Source organism: Geotrypetes seraphini, chromosome 5 (assembly GCF_902459505.1).
Source record: "Geotrypetes seraphini chromosome 5, aGeoSer1.1, whole genome shotgun sequence".
Classification (NCBI taxonomy): Eukaryota; Metazoa; Chordata; class Amphibia; order Gymnophiona; family Dermophiidae; genus Geotrypetes; species Geotrypetes seraphini.
Window position 1 is genome coordinate 70900940 of NC_047088.1, and position 19458 is coordinate 70920397.

General features: G+C 41.8%; 2 protein-coding genes across 4 annotated transcripts in view; both read right to left on the reverse strand.

Annotated features, from left to right (window-relative positions):
* SASH3 (SAM and SH3 domain containing 3) overlaps positions 1 to 375 on the reverse strand; it is an 86164-nt gene extending 85789 nt beyond the window's left edge. The window contains exon 1 of one of the 2 annotated variants that reach the window (XM_033944363.1): positions 241 to 375. In XM_033944363.1, coding sequence (XP_033800254.1) covers positions 241 to 297 — 57 coding nt within the window. In that variant the 5' untranslated portion in view covers positions 298 to 375. The remainder of the gene's footprint in view (positions 1 to 240) is intronic. The other variant, XM_033944362.1, reaches the window with a different exon arrangement.
* Positions 376 to 11513: 11138 nt separating this feature from the next.
* Positions 11514 to 19458, reverse strand: part of XPNPEP2 (X-prolyl aminopeptidase 2) — a 97455-nt gene continuing 89510 nt past the window's right edge. For both annotated transcript variants that reach the window (XM_033946147.1, XM_033946148.1), the window contains 4 exons: positions 18107 to 18166; positions 15477 to 15553; positions 13428 to 13526; positions 11514 to 12867 (listed from right to left, as the gene is read on the reverse strand). In XM_033946147.1, coding sequence (XP_033802038.1) covers positions 12667 to 12867; positions 13428 to 13526; positions 15477 to 15553; positions 18107 to 18166 — 437 coding nt within the window. In that variant the 3' untranslated portion in view covers positions 11514 to 12666. The remainder of the gene's footprint in view (positions 12868 to 13427; positions 13527 to 15476; positions 15554 to 18106; positions 18167 to 19458) is intronic.

A 19458-nucleotide genomic window follows, 5' to 3' on the forward strand; every position in this document is an offset into this window, starting at 1 on the left:
TGGAAAAAGTCATAACATTTCTGGCCAGCAATGAGGAGCTGTCCTTAAAAAAAGAGAGAGCCAGTAATGTCTTCTGCATAGGTAATTGGTAATTTGATACTTAGCTGAATTAGACAAGGGGGGGGGGGGAGAATATCTCTTGTCGAGCATCCAGTCCTGAAGCCTAAGGATGTTTCACAAAATTCTCACATAAGAGCAGGTGGAGAATACAGTACAATAGAAATATTTCTTGCTGCTTACCTTCTTTTTTTGGGTGGTTTCTTTGTCCGAAGCATTGGATGGTTTCCTCCGTAACATCTCTCTCTTTTTCTTTTTTCTTTTTTTAAGGGGGAAAAAGTTACAAATAAAAGGGGCTACAAATGCTTGCTCTTTCTGTTTTTCAGAGCAGAAAGAAAAGTGTCACAAACTTTGCAGAAGTTTCTGCAGAAAATTACAGGAAGCCGACTCACGTGACCTGTAGTTACTGCAAGCGCTGTTAAAGTCTCCTGATGCAACCCCAGACGAAGATGCTGGGACCTGTGAACCAGGAAAGAAGCAACAGCTTAATGCGTTCAGACAAAGAGTCAGAGAGAATAGGAAGGAGAGAGGGCTAGAGACATTGTTCAGCAGGAATATTATTATCCTTTGGCTAGCATGCATTACCAATTCTCTGCAGCGGTTCACTTCTACCTGTAAAGCCCTACTCTTTGCATATCCTTTCTGTCATTTCTGCTACTATGCAGGGATCCAGTCTGGAGCAGGTTCAGGGGTGCCGTTACAGTGCCAGCACTTGTGTTTTCACTGTGGCTAATGAATAGAAAATGTATATCTACATATTTTTAATAATACTTAATATACCAAACTCAATAAAATTTCTTGAACAACAACAAAAAATAATAATAATAATAACAACTTTATTTTTGTATACCGCCATACCCAAGGAGTTCTAGGCGGTTCACATTTGTTTATCAAAAATATTACAAGTGGTTCACAACAATTGAACAATATTAGAAGCGACGAAGTAGTTGAGGTTAGAGAGAGAAGGGAGTGTGTAGGTCAGGGGGGGGGAGGATTGAGGTGGGTAGACTGGGTAGAGAGGTGGAAGGGGAAAGGATGAGGTTGTGGTTCATTGAAGAGGGGTGTTAGGTGTCTTGTCCATGGAATAGGTGAGTTTTGAGAGATTTTCTAAACCCGAGGTAGGTGGGGGCCTCAAGGACAATTTTGGCTAGCCATGGGTTCAGTTTGGCAGCCTGGAAGGCGAAAGTTTTGTCAATGAATCTTTTGGAGTGACATAGTTTTAGGGAGGGGAAGGCGAACAGCTGAATTCTGCGGGAGTGCTTGTTTATGCGATTCAGGTAGAAGTGAGGGTTTAAGTAGCTTTGGGATAGGCCAAATACTGTTTTATAACAGAAGCAGGCGAATTTGAATAGGACTCTGGATTCAAAGGGTAGCCAGTGAAGTTTATGGTAAAAAGGGGTGACATGTTCCCATTTTTTCAGGCCGAATATGAGGCGGACCGCAGTGTTCTGGATCATTTTAAGTCTCCTAGCGGTTTTCTTCGTGGAGCTCAAGTAAATGATATTGCAGTAGTCTAGTATGCTAAGGATGGAGGATTGTACTAGCAGGCGGAATGAGGTCTCGTCAAAGTAATTTTTAATGGTGCGGAGTTTCCAAAGCACCGAGATGCTTTTCCTGACTGTGATATCTGTGTGTTTCTCCAGGGATAAATGTTTATCTAGTGTGACTCCCAGTATTTTTAAGGTTTGTTCGAGGGGGAAAGTAGATCCTTTCACTTGAATTGTGGCGTCTTTGATTTTGTCATTGGTGGTAGCTAGTAAAAATTTTGTTTTGTTGGGATTTAGTTTTAGTCTGTAGGATAGCATCCAGCGTTCTATCTGAGTTAGTATACTTGAGAGTGAGGTAAGGAACTCTGGTGTGAAGTTGGTTAGTGGGATGACTATTGTGATGTCATCCGTGTAGATGAAGAATTTGAGTTTGAGGCTTTGCAGGAGGTTTCCTAGGGAGGTAAGGTAAACATTAAATAGGGTGGGGGACAGGGGGGAGCCCTGTGGAACTCCGCAGGAGTTGTTCCAGCTGTATGAAAGAGAGTCGTTCTTAAATACCCTGTATGATCTGTTTTGTAGGAATCCATGGAACCAGTTGAGAACTTGGCCGGAGATGCCAATGTATGCAAGGCGGTCTAGTAGAATGGTATGGTCGACTAGGTAGAAAGAACTGCTGAGGTCAAGTTGGACGATCAGGGCACTAGAGCCCTGGCTGAAGAGTGTTTGAAGGTGGTCAAGTAGAGAGGCTATAATGATTTCAGTGCTGTGATCGGAGCGAAAGCCTGATTGATTGTCATTTAGGATATTCAATTTTTCCAGATGTGTGGTAAGTTCGGCATTTACCACCCCTTCTGCTATTTTGGTGAATAGTGGGATACTAGCGATCGGTCTGTAATTAGATGGGTCATTGGGTGGTTATTTCGTGTTTTTTATTAATGGGGTTATCGAGATGTGGCCCTGTTCTATTGGGAAACTACCTGTGGATAGTAGAAGGTTTACCCATACCAAGATATTGGCTTTGATGTGGATTGGTGCAGTTTTCATAATGTTTGGGGGGCAGGTGTCCAGTCTGCAAAAGGAGTTGGTGTACTTGTTGTAATATTTGTTGAAGGTTTGCCAGTCTATGGTTTTGAATTGGTTTCAGCTTAGGTCTGTTCTGGACCCGAGGTCCGGTTTAGACATGTCGGTGTTTGGGAGTATTGGAAAGTCCTCGTGGGGATTGGCTGGGGCAGTTATAGATAACCTTAGTTTCTGTATCTTGTTGTTAAAGAAGTCTGCTAGGGTGTTAGCGGTTAGTGTGGATTCTTCATGATTATCAGTGAGCGTCTCGAGATTGTAAAGGTCGTTGACCAGTTTAAAGAGGTTACTACTGTTAGTTGTAGCGTTTCCAATTTTATGGGCGTAGAAATTTTTTCATTTTTCCTTGGTGAGGTATTTGTAATTTTAAAATTTGAGTCTCTAGGCCACTCTGTGTTCCTGGGTTCCAGATTTTATCCAAAGTTTTTCAGATTTTCTAAGGTCCCTTTTTACCAGTAGTAGTTCTGAGTCAAACCATCCCTCCAGATTAGGAGTTCTGATTCTGTGAGTTTTTATGGGAGCTATTTCGTTTAGAATGTTTGTGCTGTCTTTGATCCAGGAGATCATAAGTTGATCTGTTTCTTCATTTTGTTCTGTGATGGTTTCATAGTGGGACCAGAATACTATCGGGTCAATTTTACCTCTAGTATTGTGAGTTTTTTTGTTTCTTGGTGGCTTTTTGTTGGCAGTCAATAGAGAAGCTACATAGTCTGTGGTCAGACCATAGGGAGTCTGTCCAGTTATCCTGTTTCCAGTAGAATTTGGAGTTGGTTGATTCTTTGGCGGAGAATGTCACCAGGTCTAGCTGATGGCCTTTTTGGTGGGTTTTGATGGGTGGGAGTTTGAAATAACCTAGTTGGGAGATTAGCAGCCAGAAGTCAGCTACATCTGGTTGTTTTGTTTGCTCTCCCCACATAGTTGTTTTGTTGATGTCCCCACATAGTAGGTTGTATGGACTTGCTAGAGAGTTGGTTAATAGGAATTCTGCAAAGTCCTCTTTGGCTAGGGTCCATTTTTTTGGTGGGATATAGAATAAGGTGATTGTTAGGGAGGAGGCAAAGGAGTTTGAAGTTAGAGAGATGGCTAATATTTCTGAATTGGGAGAGGATTTGGTGTTGAGTACGGCACAATTTAGGTGGTCTCTAAAGATTATTGCTAGCCCTCCTCCCCTTCCTCAGGTTCTGGCTGGGGAAGGGGAGGGTTTTGGTGGAGGGTAGTAAAATCACACTTCTTTTGAGTTTTTGTGAGAGACAGGCATGTTTCATGCGCGCTTGTTAAAAGTCAACGTTTCTTCTTGAGTGCATGTATGATACCCTTGTCTTGTGTGTTTCTGGCTGTGGGTCTTGATTAAATTTTACATTAAACCTTTTTAGGAGGAAATGGAACAGCAGAGAAAAACGCTCTGTCTATAGCTGGGTCAGGGTATGGAAGAGTCAGCAGCTCATTTGCTGGGATCCCCATTGATTGGCATATACTGTTGTCACTTCCTTTTCAAGGTCTTTCTGAGCTCTAGGACAGCAAATCTTTCCATGGTACTGTTGGATGATGGCACCAGTGTGTGACTGACTCATCCTGTTTCTCATGGAGAACCTCTTTAACCTTTCTTCATAGGGGAGTCATTCCATCGCCTTTATTTGTGTCCACTTTTATCTCAATAGTTCACAGACAAATCTGATCAATTTCTTTGACTGGGTGACCAGGAGAGGGAGTGCGCTAGATGTGGTGTATTTAGATTTTAACAAAGCCTTTGACAGTGTTTTACTCAGATGTCAAATAAACTGAGTGCTCTCGGGATGGGCCCCAAAGTGATGGGCTGGGTCAAGAACTGGTTAAGTGGAAGATGACAGAGGGTCAATGGAGATTGCTCTGAGGAAAGGGATGTTACCAGTGGTGTGCCTCAAGATTCTGTTCTTTTTAACATTTTTATAAGTGATATTGCTGAAGGGCTATCAGGTAAGATTTGCCTCTTTGTGGAAGATACCAAAATCTGCAAAAGTGTAGACATCCCAGATGGTGTAAATAACATGAAGAAAAAAATTAGCGAAGCTTAAAGAATGGTCTGAAATTTGGCAGCTAAAATTTAGGGGGTGAAGAGCTTATGTGCCTGACAGAAGAGCGGGACTTGGGTGTGACTGTATGTGATGATCTTAAGGTGGCCAAACAGGTTGAAAAGCTGATGGCAAAAGCTAGAAGGATGCTAGGGTGCATAGGAAGAAGTATGGCCATAGGAAAAAGGAGGTATTGATGCCCCTGTATAAGACTCTGGTGAGACCTCATTTAGAATATTGTGTACAATTTTGGAGACTGCACCTTCAAAGAGATATAAAAAGGATGGTGTTGGTCCAGAGGAAGGCTACGAAAATGGTGAGTGGTCTTCATCATAAGGTGGATGGGGACAGACTTAAAGATTTCAATATGCATACTTTGGAGGAAAGGCAGGAGAGGGGAGATATGATAGAGATGTTGAAATACTTACGTGCCGTAAATGTGCATGAGTCAAATCTCTTTTATTTGAAAGGAAGCTCTAGAATGAGAGGGCATAGGATGAAGTTAAGAGGCAATAGGCTCAGAAGTAATCTAAGAAAATACTCTTTTTACAGAAAGGGTGGTAGATGCATGGAACAGTCTCCCAGAAGAAGTGGAAGAGACGGAGACTGTCTGAATTCAAGAAAGCAGGGGATAGGCATGTGGGATCTCTTAGAGAGAGAGGAAGAGATAATGGCTACTGCGGATGGGCAGACTGGATGGGCCATTTGGTCTTTATCTGCCATCATGTTTCTATGTTTCTATAATCCACTTGTACAGGAATTAGGTGATGGTACAGACAAAAATACATCTCCAAAAGCAACATACCACATTTAAAGAAAGAACCCCCCCCACCCTCCAAACTGTTTCATATCACCTCTTATTAATCCAACAAAAAAGGAGAATAGAAGTCCGACAGAGAAAAGAAGGACTAGTTCCAGGGAAATATCAAAAAAGAGTTTCAGAAGGTGAAAGAGCACTCCAGCCTATTCAACCTCCTATACAACAAATTCTGAGTGAACTAGGAATCTAAATGGACTGGATGACATAACCAAAGAAATGTCACAGTGAGAGAGAGCTGTTGCAAGTCTAATACTATTCAATATACAGTGTCTTAATACTAGGGTAAGTTCCTCCATCCTTCTTGTTTGTGGTTTTTCAAGAGCACAGGGTGTGTCTATAACTCTTCTCTTCTCGGGCTTTTCTGGGTGACTACCTTAAAGACATCTTAAAATATATTTTCTAGTTTTCTTTTCTTTTTTTACGAGTTTTATAAACTTGTGGTTAAGATCAAAAACTTCTCTGTGCAGAAAGCAAACAGGAAATTGAGCTGAGAGAGCTGTAGCTGGTTTGCAGTTTCAGGGAAGCCGAGATGCTGTGAAACTCTATCGAAAATAAAGTTCAGTGAGCTTTGCTCCCACCATACATTTCTACAGTGCTGTGCACCATCATAAACACTGCAAACATTAGTGCTGTTTAACTATCAATGCGTGATATTTAACATTAGTGCTGTTTAACTATCAATGTGTGCTGTTTAACTATCAAAGCGTGATATTATGTTCCCCATTGTTTAAGTTGTGATACCATTTTGCTGTGTATAACTATCAATAGCATTACAAGCATTAGAAACCTCAAATATGCTCAATTTAGCCATAGTTAATATTTGCATTTCTTTTGCATTATTAGAACATGATATATCAACATATATCATGTTCTAATTCTTTACGAGGGGGGCGCTGAAATGTTCTCAACCCAACCAAGAAGAGAATGACGTGGATATGGTTCAATCAATGATCTGAAACAGTGTCAAAACAGAGAATTTTGTTTCTGCAAATTGGAATTAAGATAGCACTCTTTTCAGCTACAGTGGCAAAATAATGCTCAGAATTTAAGAAGTTGGCTGGTTGGGTTGAGAACTATTCAGCACCCCCTTGTATATCACACTCTATTATGTTTTAATAAAATGTTTTTCATGGCACATGTGACCTTTAACAAATAATGGCCCTCTTTTCCTAAACCGCAATATAAGGGGCCACTAAATCAACCAACAAAGTTGGGACAGTCTCCATCGAGGGCTATACACTTAGTCCAGCGATTTTCCACTTTTTTCATTCTGTATTTTTCTGACCGAATGAAAAAAGTGGAAGATCACTGGACTAAGGGCCCCTTTTACTAAGCTGCGTTAGTTCTAGCTGCATAGCATGGGTTTAGCGTATGCTAAAATTCTGGGTGCGCTAAAAAAGCTTTCGCAGCCTAGTAAAAGGAGCCCTAAGTGTATAGCCCTCAATGGAGACTGCCCCCAACTTGGTTGGTTGGACTGAGAACTTTTCAGCAGCCCCTCATAGAAATTTCTACCGTGGTCCAGGGCGCTAAATGCTCTGATGCTGCTCTGACACGCATAGGAATTCTATGAGCGCCGGAGCAGCGTTGGAGCATTTAGTGCTCCAGGCTGCAGTACAAACCTCTATCTCGGCTTAGTAAAAGGGGGAGATATTATTTCCTAGAAGTTCAATAATTATATTTTCAGCTATGCGCCCTGAAACACTCCCTTGTTCTTTTCTAAGGCCTTCAATACCAACCATAGAACGAGTGCCAGAACCCTTCAGAATATTAAGCCAAGGGTTCATTGACATTTAGAACTGCTGAAGAGAAAGAGTAGGGAGATAGCATATAGTCATTCCCGCTGCCGGGGGGTGGGGGGGTTTTGGTTGGCAGCAGGAGAGAGTGGACATCTCTCCCGCTGTTGTGTTTTTTTTTTTTTTTTTCCTTTTGCATTTATTCTGCACCAGTGTTGGGCTCATGCAAATTTAGCGAGTCTTCGCTACTCTCCGCTAACCTCATTTGCATGAGTGTTTTGTGGAGAATAAGTCGCTTTTTTAAAATTGCTACCAGAACGGCTGCAGAGAGCAGCCCATCATTTTTTAATGCTTTTTTTTTTTGAGAATCTAGGCCTGAGTGGAATGTAATGGATAGACATAAATCACTTGTTTACTCTTTCCAACAATAATAGGACTAGGGGGCATGCAATGAAGCTATTAAGTAGTCAATTTAAAACAAACTAGAGAACATATTTCTTCACTCAATATATAATGAAACTGTGGAATTCATTGCTGGAGAATGTGGTAAAGGCAGTCAGCTTAGCAGGGTTTAAAAAAAAGGTTTGGATAATTTCCTAAAGAAAAGACACACACACACACACACACACATATTCTCTCTCTTACATTCTCTAAGCCTGCTTCACCTCTTTATAATTGTGCATTCCATGTGTTTGCTTGGAGTATATATGAGGGTAACCAGATGCGTTTCTCCTCACAAACAGAATGAATTTCCATTGGCAGACTAGACTGGACATTTTGTTATATATCCGTCATTATTTGCTATGGGGGGGCGGACTGCTGGGCGGGATGGACCTCTGGTCTGACCCGGCAGAGGCACTACTTATGTTCTTATGTTCTTATATACATTTATTGGCAGCCAATAAACATTTAACTTCCTTAACTTTGTATTTTAACACAATGGAGGCAATTCTGTAAGTCAGTGCCTCCATGTTACACACTGACAGTCTATTATTAAAACAGCTTATAGGGTCAAAACTCCATTATAGAATACAAGCGTCACCCAGTATCGGCATGCCTAATATTCATGCGTCCAGCAATTACATCAGTCATAGGCTCCTAAAATGTAGCAAGGACATATGCAATTTATTGTATTTTGTAAGTTTGTGCATTGTGCTAGCTCCTCCTCTGCCCCTACCATGTCTGCCCATGTGGCCATCCCCTTTGCATTTACATGCTATGTAAATTACACATGCCCTTACAGAATGGGGCTCCATCGATTTGCTGCCACTTATGTGAGTATGTGCCAATTTTTTTTGCTTGGTGATCCAATCTAATCTACAATTTGTGAGTCACTCTAGGTTCAAGGTGATTTACAATTCGGGTAAAGGCTGGGAAGTAAAGGGAGGAGAGGAGAAGAGGCTGGAAGAGGGGAGGAAGGGAGGAAGATCTAAAATGAGGTAGAGAGGAGAATTGGTGAGGTGATGTCAGGCAGTATCTTGGTCAATCTTGTCTTTTTACCTGGTCATGCTCCAGTGCAGGAAAAACAAAGAGATAAGATGGATCCTGAAGATCAGATACTGACATAGCAAGCACAGAACAAAGATTGCCAGAGTAATATTTATATCAAATTGAAAATCTTAAGTCACTCAAAAAGTCTTCCAATAAAAACCAAAAAACTTGAAGAGTAAACTTGTACAATATTAACTTTACTACAGGACCTCATCCACCAACATGATGTGTGTTTCAGAAGAATATGTATATAGAAGAAGCACTTTTCTTTGGCCTGACAGTTTGCTAGCACTGAACGCCAAGGAAAGAAAATATAATGCTTGCAGGTTGAAACAAATAGCATGAAAATTTTGGCTACAGGGATGTGATGTGAAGCACATACACAGAGGAAGCAGTACAGCCCCTGATGAAACCAAGGAGTGAAACGGTTGAGTAAACGTCGGGCCAAAGATAAGTGTTTCTTCTATATACTTATTCTTTTGAAACACACATCATGTTGGTGGTTTAGCCAAAAAAAAAAAAAAAAAAGGGAAAATGATATAAATAGAGGACCAATGATGAATACACCACCCCAGTAAGGCTATGAAAGAAAATCAAGTAATGCCCCGGGCGTATGAGGTCCTGTAGTAAAGTTAATATTGCACAAGTTTACTCTTTAGGTTTTTTGTTTGATTGGAAGATTTTCAGGGTAATATAAACCACAGCCAGATTTATTAACAATGACCTGACACAGCCATGTTTCAGCAGGTATGCCTACATCAGGTGCCAAATAGGAAATTCTTGGAAACAGTCAACCTCTAATATTGTTTAAAAAGCAAGAGAGACACTTTTTCACCTTTTAATTATTGATGCACCAGCTTGGTATGACACAGTGATTATTTAAAAAAAATAAATAAAAAAAATCAAAGTCTGATCTGCGCAGAGTCCATCCTTCCTCTTTGCTCCAGCCTTGAGCATCAGAACATCAGAATCATTATGGTGCACTGATTGCTGCTTTGTTCTATGGTGTCTTCATTTAAAGCAACAGGGGCCCCACCTAAATTCTTTTCTGGCAACCCTCATCCTCTACTGAGAGGTGGCTACATAGGAATAAAGGAAAATATTTTCTCTTGGGCTTTATCCAGCAGCTGTGGACACTGAAAGCTTAGGGCCCAATGCAGAAAGCTATAGCAAACAGAAGCACCCTGTTACCTTGAGACTTAAATGGGTGCACAGTGCACAAAGGGGTTCAGTGCAGAAGCTGATTTGCATGGTACACATGGGCATACAGTATATTACAATGGATGGTAATGAGTCCATTGGGTATTCCATGGAATGCTGCACAGAAATAGAGGATTTTAAAGCATGCATAATGTCTGAGGCAGCGTAGAAGGATTAAGTAAGAGGATTTAATGCCAGTTTTAACTTTGTTCTGTCACCATAACCAGTGTTAAGACAAAAAAGCACAAGGGGCCTTCAAGTTCCAGGCAATCAAAATCAAATTTATTGGACCCGACACAGGCCGTGTTTCAGCATACTCATCTGCTTCAGGGGTCTGCAGAGGAAAGATATATAATCAGCCCCTGCTAGTCAGCACTTCCAGTCCACAGAGCAAGGTAGTACTTCTTCGTTAGAACTGGCAGCATTTTTACTCACAGGTAGTAAGGAGCAGTGAATACATAATGAATGTCTGCAGCTTTATAAGACAGAACAGGTGGAACAGCTCTGTGCACATGTCTGAATAAAATGAAAGTGCAGCACACATCTACGCAAGAATTAGCCTCGCTAAACATTTATGTGCATGAAATTTTTTCAAGGTTAATGTTTGTGCAGAACAAAATCCCGTTTCATGCACAGATATGTGCTGGCACTTTCATTTTGTTTGGACTGTGAACAGTGAAGTTGCCCTCACTGCGGACCCTTTCAAGATCATGAAGGGCATGGAGAAGGTAGGCAAGGATAGATTCTTCAAACTACGGGGAACCACAGGCACAAGAGGGCACTCGGAGAAACTGGAAGGGGAGAAGTTTAGAACAAATGCCAGGAAGTTCTTCTTCACACAGAGGGTTGTGGACACATGGAACGCGCTCCCGGAGGAAGTGGTCGGGCAGAGTACGCTACGGGGATTCAAAGAGGGATTGGATGGATTCCTGAAGGATAGGGGGATTGAGGGATACAGATAAGGGTAGATAAGAGTATGGAAAGAGTATAGATAAAAACAAGGGGGCTATAGGGCTAAATCAAGATAACATGACAGGTCATGGACCTGATGGGCCGCCGCGGGTGCGGACTGCTGGGCGCGATGGACCTCTGGTCTGACCCAGCAGAGGCAAATTCTTATGTTCTTATGACCCTTTCTACGAGGGGGTGCTGAAAGGTTCTCAGCCCAAGCGAGAAGAGAATGATGTGGATATGGTTCAATGAATGATCTGAAACAACGTCAAAACAGAGAAGTTAAGTTCCGCAAATTGGCACTTAACGAAATAAGATAACACTCTTTTCAGCTACAGTGGCAAAATAATGCTCAGAATTCAGGAAGCTGGTTGGTTGGGCTCAGAACTTTGCAGTACTCCCTCTCCCTGTATATATGCATCAAATAGGCTTTCTCTGTTTAGTGCACAAGTTCTGCATGTTTTGAATTTATATCTCATTAGCTTACCGCAGTGTTGGGGTTTATTTTCTTGCTCAATCCGCTTATATAGGAGCGACACAATGAATGTCTACAAACCAACTATATATATATGAAACCTGGGTAAATATTACAAAACCGAATACAGTACTCAATTTAGGAACAGAGAAAAAAATACCTCAGACATCCAAACACAAATCAATGTGTTTTACTGGGGTCCTTATATCTTTCATCAGTCAAAAACCTCTAGTCCCCTCATTTTTAAAAAAACTTTTATCTTGCAATGTTCACAGTGCTATTAACTACAACCTGTTGCAAAATATATCAGTGTACAGAGCATTTATGTGAACCCGATGATGGACATGCTGTTTCACTCAACTAGCTTATTCAGAGGTAGTGTTTATTCATTCATAATGTTGCAGAAACTCAAACTTCTAGCACTTCACCTTTAATACTGCAAGCTGGACCAAGGCCCAATTTTTTAGCGAGACACAGGGGCATTCGTTCAGTCATTTTTCTGGCTCCCCTTTTAAGCCAGACCTTAGACAGTGAATATGAAAGAAGCCATATGAAATCAGGTCCTAAGTCTTTTAAAATTTACCCCATGAGTGTTATTAAGGGGATATTTTATTACCATTATGTACAAGTTCAAAAGAATATAAGATGTGCCTTGCTGAGTAAGACCAAAGATCAATTAAACCCAACACCTTAATCTGACAATGTCTAATCCAAATCACAAGTCTTTGGCAGTGTCCCAAAGAGTAGATCCATTTTCTGGTGTTCACCTCCATGGCAGTGGCTTTCCAAAATCTATGTGATGAATAAAATTTATAATTTTTTTTTATTCTGGAACCTGTCTAAACCCCTTTTATACCCTGTAAATGTGCGGGAGTCACATTTTTTGAAAAATAGAATATCCAGTACATCTTGCCTATTGGAGAGAGGAGGGAGAATATAACATGCCATGTGCAAAGAAAGGATAGGTTAAAGCAGGGGTGTCCAATGTCGGTCCTCGAGGGCCACAATCCAGGCGGGTTTTCAGGATTTCCCCAATGAATATGCATGAGATCTATTAGCATACAATGAAAGCAGTGCATGCAAATAGATCTCATGCATATTCATTGGGGAAATCCTGAAAACCCGACTGGATTGCGGCCCTCGAGGACTGACATTGGACACCCCTGGGTTAAAGGTTTACTGTAGTTGAGGGGCTGCGGTAAGTTAGGGTATAGGACCATGTAGGAGGACTGTGACCCAATGGTGAAAAGGGTCCTTGCACAATATTTTCTACCTACTGAGCTAAGCTCATTTCCTGTCCCTTTCTTTTTGCCCGCTAGCCAATCTGTCAGATCAAGACCTTTTGCAGGAACACATTTGCCAGCAAGGTGAAAGTCATTAAGCCCATGGACACTGTGGCAAGAGTCCCCTGAGAGAATGGCTCTGTGTTCCGCACCAGCCATGTGTACTCCTCCTCCAGCTTCTGCTGCTGAAGCTCTGGTCCAATGATGTTGCGGATGGTTTGATAGTAATTGTTCAGGTAATTAATCTGTTAATAGAGAGATGGAAGGCAGTGAGAAGGATGCATGAAATGGACCTAACATACCTCTGAATTCTATACCGGTCGCCAAAGTTGGACACCCAAATCTGGGCATCAATCCCAGAGGCGTGTATAAACAAATTAGTCAATTAGGTGGTAACAACCAATTATTGGTGTTGCATGGAGCTAATTGGCATGTAACTGGCAGCAGTTACACATGCATCTGCCCTACACCCTATTCTACAACATGTGCACCTAAATTTCATAGCATACAACTCAAAAGGGGGTGTGGTCATGGGAGGGTCAAGGCCATTTCCAGCAATTAGACACAATGTTACAGAATACTAAGATTGACACGCCCAACTGCCACACGTTGTGCATAAAGGTTTACATCAGGTTTCAGCAGGCGTAAGTCCTCGCGTCCAAAGCTGGGCATGGGAATCTACATTAAGCGCTATTTTATAAAGGTTGCTTGCAGTGGATCTTAAGGCACCATCTACTGAATCCGGCCCATAGCTCCTGTACCTCTTTGGACTCCATCTGCTGGGTAGAATCCTATGTGAACTGACCTGTGTGGCAGACATGATAGTGATGTCAATGAGCTTCTGGTCATAGGGCACCAGGGTGACTGCTTCAAAGGTGAGGTAAGGCTGCCCTCCAAACATATGCTGTGAACCAAGGAGACGAAAAGAGAGTAAAATTGAGAAAGACAGAGAAAGAAGGAAGAGAGGAAAAGTTTGTGTGTTTGTGAGGGGCAAAGAGAAATAACAGAAAGACAAGTGAGCACAATCAGAATCACACCGTGTATAAGCCAAAGTTTTCATTTTCTACTTTGAATATCAGACCTAAAGTGTGTGACAGAAATACATAAAACCAGTGGCTTATTCTTATTAACTTAATTTTATTGCAAGATTTATATTCTTCCATTACACACTGAATTATATATAAAACTATAAATACACAATCCGTTTTTCAGCCCGAGTCTATCCATATAAGTTTTGAAAATACAAAACTAGTGAAGTTACGTGTAAGTTCATTGGCCCCTATTGAACATATAACTTCTTTTGAAGATCAACATTATGGCTCAGAAACATCGTGTCACCAAAGCTGTTGCCCCTGTTACAATGTCTGCCGCTGTACAGAAAGAAAATATTACCCAATGAAATGAGCTGGTTCCATGTGCAAGATGTCTTCAGCTTGAACACTTCATGAAGGAAGTGAAGGAATTGAGAGAAGAGGTGGAAAACTTGAGTAGCATCCGTGAGAACAAAAGGCACATTGATGAAATGCTTCATAAGATAACAAAGATTTCCAGCATTGGGGAAGAGGAGGCCATGCTGAGGAAGGACAGCTGGACTCAAATAATGGGACCCTCTCTGGCCCACTTAAATCATTCTGAATATCGGAGTCCAAATATATCTACTCCACCCCCACCCTGATGCAAAATGATGCATGTGGGAAAGAGGAACTCGAACTATAACTATGTGATGCGGGGTTCCACGGTAAGGGTAACCACCCAGAAAAAGGATCTAGATGTTATGAGGATACATTGAAACCCTCTGCTCAGTGTGCGGCGACAGCTAAGCAAGCAAATAAAATGTTAGGAATTATCAGGAAAGGAATGGAAAACAAAGATGAAAATGTTATAATGCCTTTGTACCGCTCTATGGTACGCCCACACCTCGAATACTATGTGCAGTTCTGGTTCCGTATCTCATAAAAGATATAGCGGAATTAGAAAAGGTACAGGGAAGGGCAACGAAAATGATAAAAGGAATGGGACGACTTCCTTGTGAAGAAAGGCTAAAACAGCTAGGGATCTTCAACTTGGAGAAGAGACAGCTCAGGGGAGATATGATAGAGGTCTATAAAATAATGAGTGAACTTGAAAGGGTAGATGTGAATTGCTTATTTACTGTTTCCATAAATACTAGGACTAGGGGGGCATATGATAAAGCTACTAAAGAGTAGATTTAAAACAAGCTGGAGAAAATATTTCTTTACTCAATGTGTAATTAAACTCATTGCCAGAGAATGTAGTGAAATCAGTTAGCATAGCAGGGTTTAAAAAAGGTTTGGCTAATTTCTTAAAAGAGAAGTCCATAGGCCATTATTGAGATGGCTTGGGGAAATCCTCTGCTTATTCCTAAGAAAAGCAACATAAAATATGTTTTACTTCTTGGGAATTTGCCAGGTACCTGTGACCTGAGTTGGCCACTGCTAATTCAAAGCTTTAGGTTAACACTGCAGCTTCTAGTCTTTATTGTGACCACTAAGAAATAGAAAGCATTTTGCTCCACAGAAAAAGGAAAATGAAGCAGACATGAAAGTAGAAAATGTCCTCAAGCAGACAGCTTTCTGGGCTCTGGAACAAGAGATAAATTATATATAACCTTATGATTAGGATTTGTTGATCATTCATTTCCAGATGCCATTGGCTTGTCAGCTGTTATTTATCATTGCATTCTCTATTGATTCATTCTCTTCCACCGCAAAAGCAATAAATAGAAATAAAACAAATAAAATAAAATAAGATGATGCCTCATTTATTACCTTTAAAAGTAGAATAATATAGCTACCCTACCATTTCTCCCAGTATGAAAAAGAAACCATATCACCTTTGTCTGGGCTTCTATCACGAGGGCCACATCTTCGATGCGGATCCCAAACCCTCCATCATGATAATATCCAGGTTCTAGAGGAAATGAAAGAGTAACAAAGTAAACCTACTGCTCCAGAGGTCTAGATCTGCATCACAGAATAAACAGAGACTACCCAGGATCCTGCTAGGCTGTCACTGGCTCTCTCTGTGTATGCAGGGCAGGATTAATTCGTCGAGGGCCCCTAGGCACACAAATACACTGGGCCCCCGCCCCACCCCACCATGTGCCCAAGTGGAAACAGGAAGCTGTGTCAGAGGGAAGCTTTGGGCAAGCAGCACTGCTTGCAAAATTACAGTTCCTGTTGCCTCTCTTACCCGTGTTGCTTGCTTGTCTTACTTTCCATCGATGGAGGGGGGGCCCGCGTTGCCAATCGGGGGGGGGGGGGCAGTGTTGCCAATCGGGGGAGCCCACGTTGCCGATCGATGCTGGAGGGGCCCATTGCCATTTGGAAAAAACAATGTTGATGCCCTCCTTCATCGGGCCCCTCTGACCATTTTGGGCCCTAGGCACGTGCCTACTGGGCCTATTGGTTAATCCTGCCCTGTGTGTATGTCTCTTCTCCACTTCCTTTACACGTAACACAACCATGATCTTCTCAGGATTCCAGATGTGTTATGTAGTACAAAACTTCCCTTAATTCTGTATACATTTGGGGTAAATATTTAGCCAGTGGTTTTTTGGCTGCTGGTGGTGTTATGCCCAGAAATTCAATGCTAGGCCATGTCCAGGCACCGGCATTGAAATCCAGGTTTATGCGTCTGGCTATTTCTTTTTTGATTAAGTGCAATAAATGATACTGGCTAAATATAGTTTATGTTGTACGATTTGTCCTGTTAGCTTAGGCCATTAAGGCCCGGATTCTATAAATGGTGCCGTTTATAGAATCGCAGCTGTTTTTAAAACAGGCACCTTAAATGTAGATCAGCATTATATAGACCTACATTTAAGTTGTGTCTCAGCTCCAAAGTTCCCCACCCACCTCCTCCCGGTGCATCCACAAGCAGGCCTGCTCCTGGGAGTAGAATGGAGGGTTCCCAGGGCAGGCCTGCTGTTTGACGCTGCATGGCAGCTGCCCAAAGATTTAAAGCATAACACCAGGAGAAAGGTTGGTGGGTGGGAGGGCTAAAACTGGCAACCAAAAATTTTTGGGGAGGCCATGGCCCCTGAGGTCTTCCCCTTTCTGATGCCTATGATAGGGTTCCAATATGGCTCCAGAAAAAGGAGGACGGATTGAGACATTTATTCATTTATTTGGTTAGTTTTATATCCCGTCCTCCCCCATGAGCTCAGAATGGGTAACAAAGTTAACATAGATAATGCATAGACAAAGAGATTATACATTTACATGTTTACAGTTTAATTTTGAAATGCCATTGAACCTTGGAGCCTGAGATTTATGGAGCACTGCTTCAAACCCAGTAATACAAGACTGATGGAATCATCAGGCAGGGACACAGATGATGATCTATGATCTGGGATAAAACAGGGAGGCTAGCTAGAAAGAAACATGGCAAGGATAAGGTCCGGGATTTACTTCCATTGCTTTTAATGGAAATAAAACCCAGAAGTCTCAATCCGTCCTTTTTCTGGAGCCATATGGTAACCCTAGTTTAGCATCTCTCTTGTACCTCACTACCCTCTCTCCCCAGGTGGCCAGCATCCCACTTCCCCTCCCTCCCTTCCTCCCCAGGTGACTAGACTGCCCCTTTTCCATTCCTCCGCATCCCTCATTCATCTTCTCTTTTTGTCCCATAACCAGCATTTCCCCCTCTGCTCTGCTGCCGTGGCCTATCTGTTCCTCTGCCCAAGCTGACACTGCACTTTAAACCATTAAACACAGGCCTGCTGCATCCCACTCTCTCTGTGTGTCTCTAACACTTCCTGTTGGAAGTAGAGAGTAGCGTGGGGACAGAAATCCTGCCCGTCCCCACCCACACCAGTATCCCACTTGTCCCTGCCCATCCCCACCAGAATCTCCTCCGTCTCCGCCCATCCCAGCGAGGAATCTTCTCTGTCTGCGTCCATCCCCCCATAAAAGTTACCTGTCCCCATAAAAAGCAGCAATTACTTCTGACAGTTTTGATTTTTTTTTTTTTTTTAAAGTCTTAGGCCCTCTTTTACTAAGGTGCGCTAACCGATTAGCATGCGCTAATCAATTTAACGTGTGCATGTTAGTGTATGGACATGTCAGTGTTTAGTGCACGCTAATTCAATTAGCATGCGCTAATCGGTTAACGCACCTTAGTAAAAGAGGGGGGTTAGTTTATTTAAACCAACAATAAAATATAATATAAACAAATAACAGTGAACAGAAATAAGCAATGCATACATCACTGGAAAGAATTAGAATAGACATTAGGTCACCACAAAATCTTCCTGTATTAGAATGCTAAATAGTGCTCAGAAAAAGTCGATGAAAGACCAAACTGGGGTCAAGCCAAGGCCATTTTGAATTGCATCGAATGCGGCGAGAAGTGGACCGAAGGTTAGCGCACCTTAATAAAAGGACCCCTATATTTGTAGTTGGTTGGAATTGATGAGTGAGCACGGTATTAATAACATAAGAGCTGAATATTGAACATTACCTATAGAAGTAAACATTCCTTTGGCCATTGGTATATTGTTGGATTGAAATCCTACTGGCCCTAAAATAAAAGCAGATTATAAATGAATTATTCTTGGTGAATTGATACAAAATGGTCAATAAGACTTTTCAAGAGAGGCATAAAGCAGAACTATCAATTAGCATATTTACCAGATGGCTTTAGATTATCAGAGAGCAGTTAGGCCTCACTTGGTAGAAAATGCTTATACGCGATTATAACAGATGACACCTGTAGGATTACCGTAGTCAGATGTATGAGATAATATCGAATGTGTGCTGGAGAAGAGGTGGGAGCAAAGGGAGTTTTATGGTGGGTTGCAAGGTAATCCAAGACCTTTGAGATGAGTTTGCATTCTTAAAGAAGTTGACAAGGCTGCTAATAATGAAAGAACCAATATCTCTTTAGTGCTTTTGCGGCTAATCGCAGGTAGGGCTAGTCTCAGTTAGGGCGCTGATCTTTGACCAGAGGGCCGCCATGTGAGCAGACTGCTGGGCATGATGGACCATTGGTCTGACCCAGCAGCAGCAATTCTTATGTTCAATGGGAGATAACTGATTATCTCTTACCATATGGCTCTGAAAAAAGGAGGATGGATTGAAACATCCGGGTTTTACTTCCATTGAAAGCAATGGAATTAAAACCCGGATGTCTTAATCCGTCCTCATTTTTCTGGAGCCATATGGTAACCCTGCTCCTGCAGAATATTCACATATAGTGTCTATTGCTAACTGGATATATTGCCTGACTTATCTAGTTAGGCACTGATATTCAGTGCCTAAACAGAATAGTTTAGTGCTTAAGTCTGACTGCATAAATAGCAGTCCTGCCCTTTAAGTAGGGCTGAATATTGAGTCAACCAATTAACTTTATAGTGGCTTAAAAAAAACCCTGGATATTCAATGCTGGCAGCCAGAAGATCCAGGCATTGAAGATCCAAGCTTAATATCAATGGTGGACAGTAAAAGTGCTGCCCACTGCTGGCGGAATTGTTGTTGTTCTTAGGTGCCATCAACTTGTGAAGACTGCCGCTGCTTTGTGGTGACACATAGACTCTCCTCCCGGAAATCTATCCCGGTAGCTTGGCTTTAAATCTGCAGGTTCTTGCGGTGCCTTCCGCACAGGCATATGTCTTCACCGAAGGAGCACGCTTAAGCAGCAATACCTGCTCCATAATGCGCTCCTTCATGCGCTTTCTTTGAGCTTTTTCTGAATATACACATCACCGAGCTAAAATGCTTCTATTTATTTCATCTTTGTTTTTTCTTCTTATTTACTTTTCTTCCTCATCTACTCTCACCATCTGTATAACTATGGAATCACAGATCTCAGTT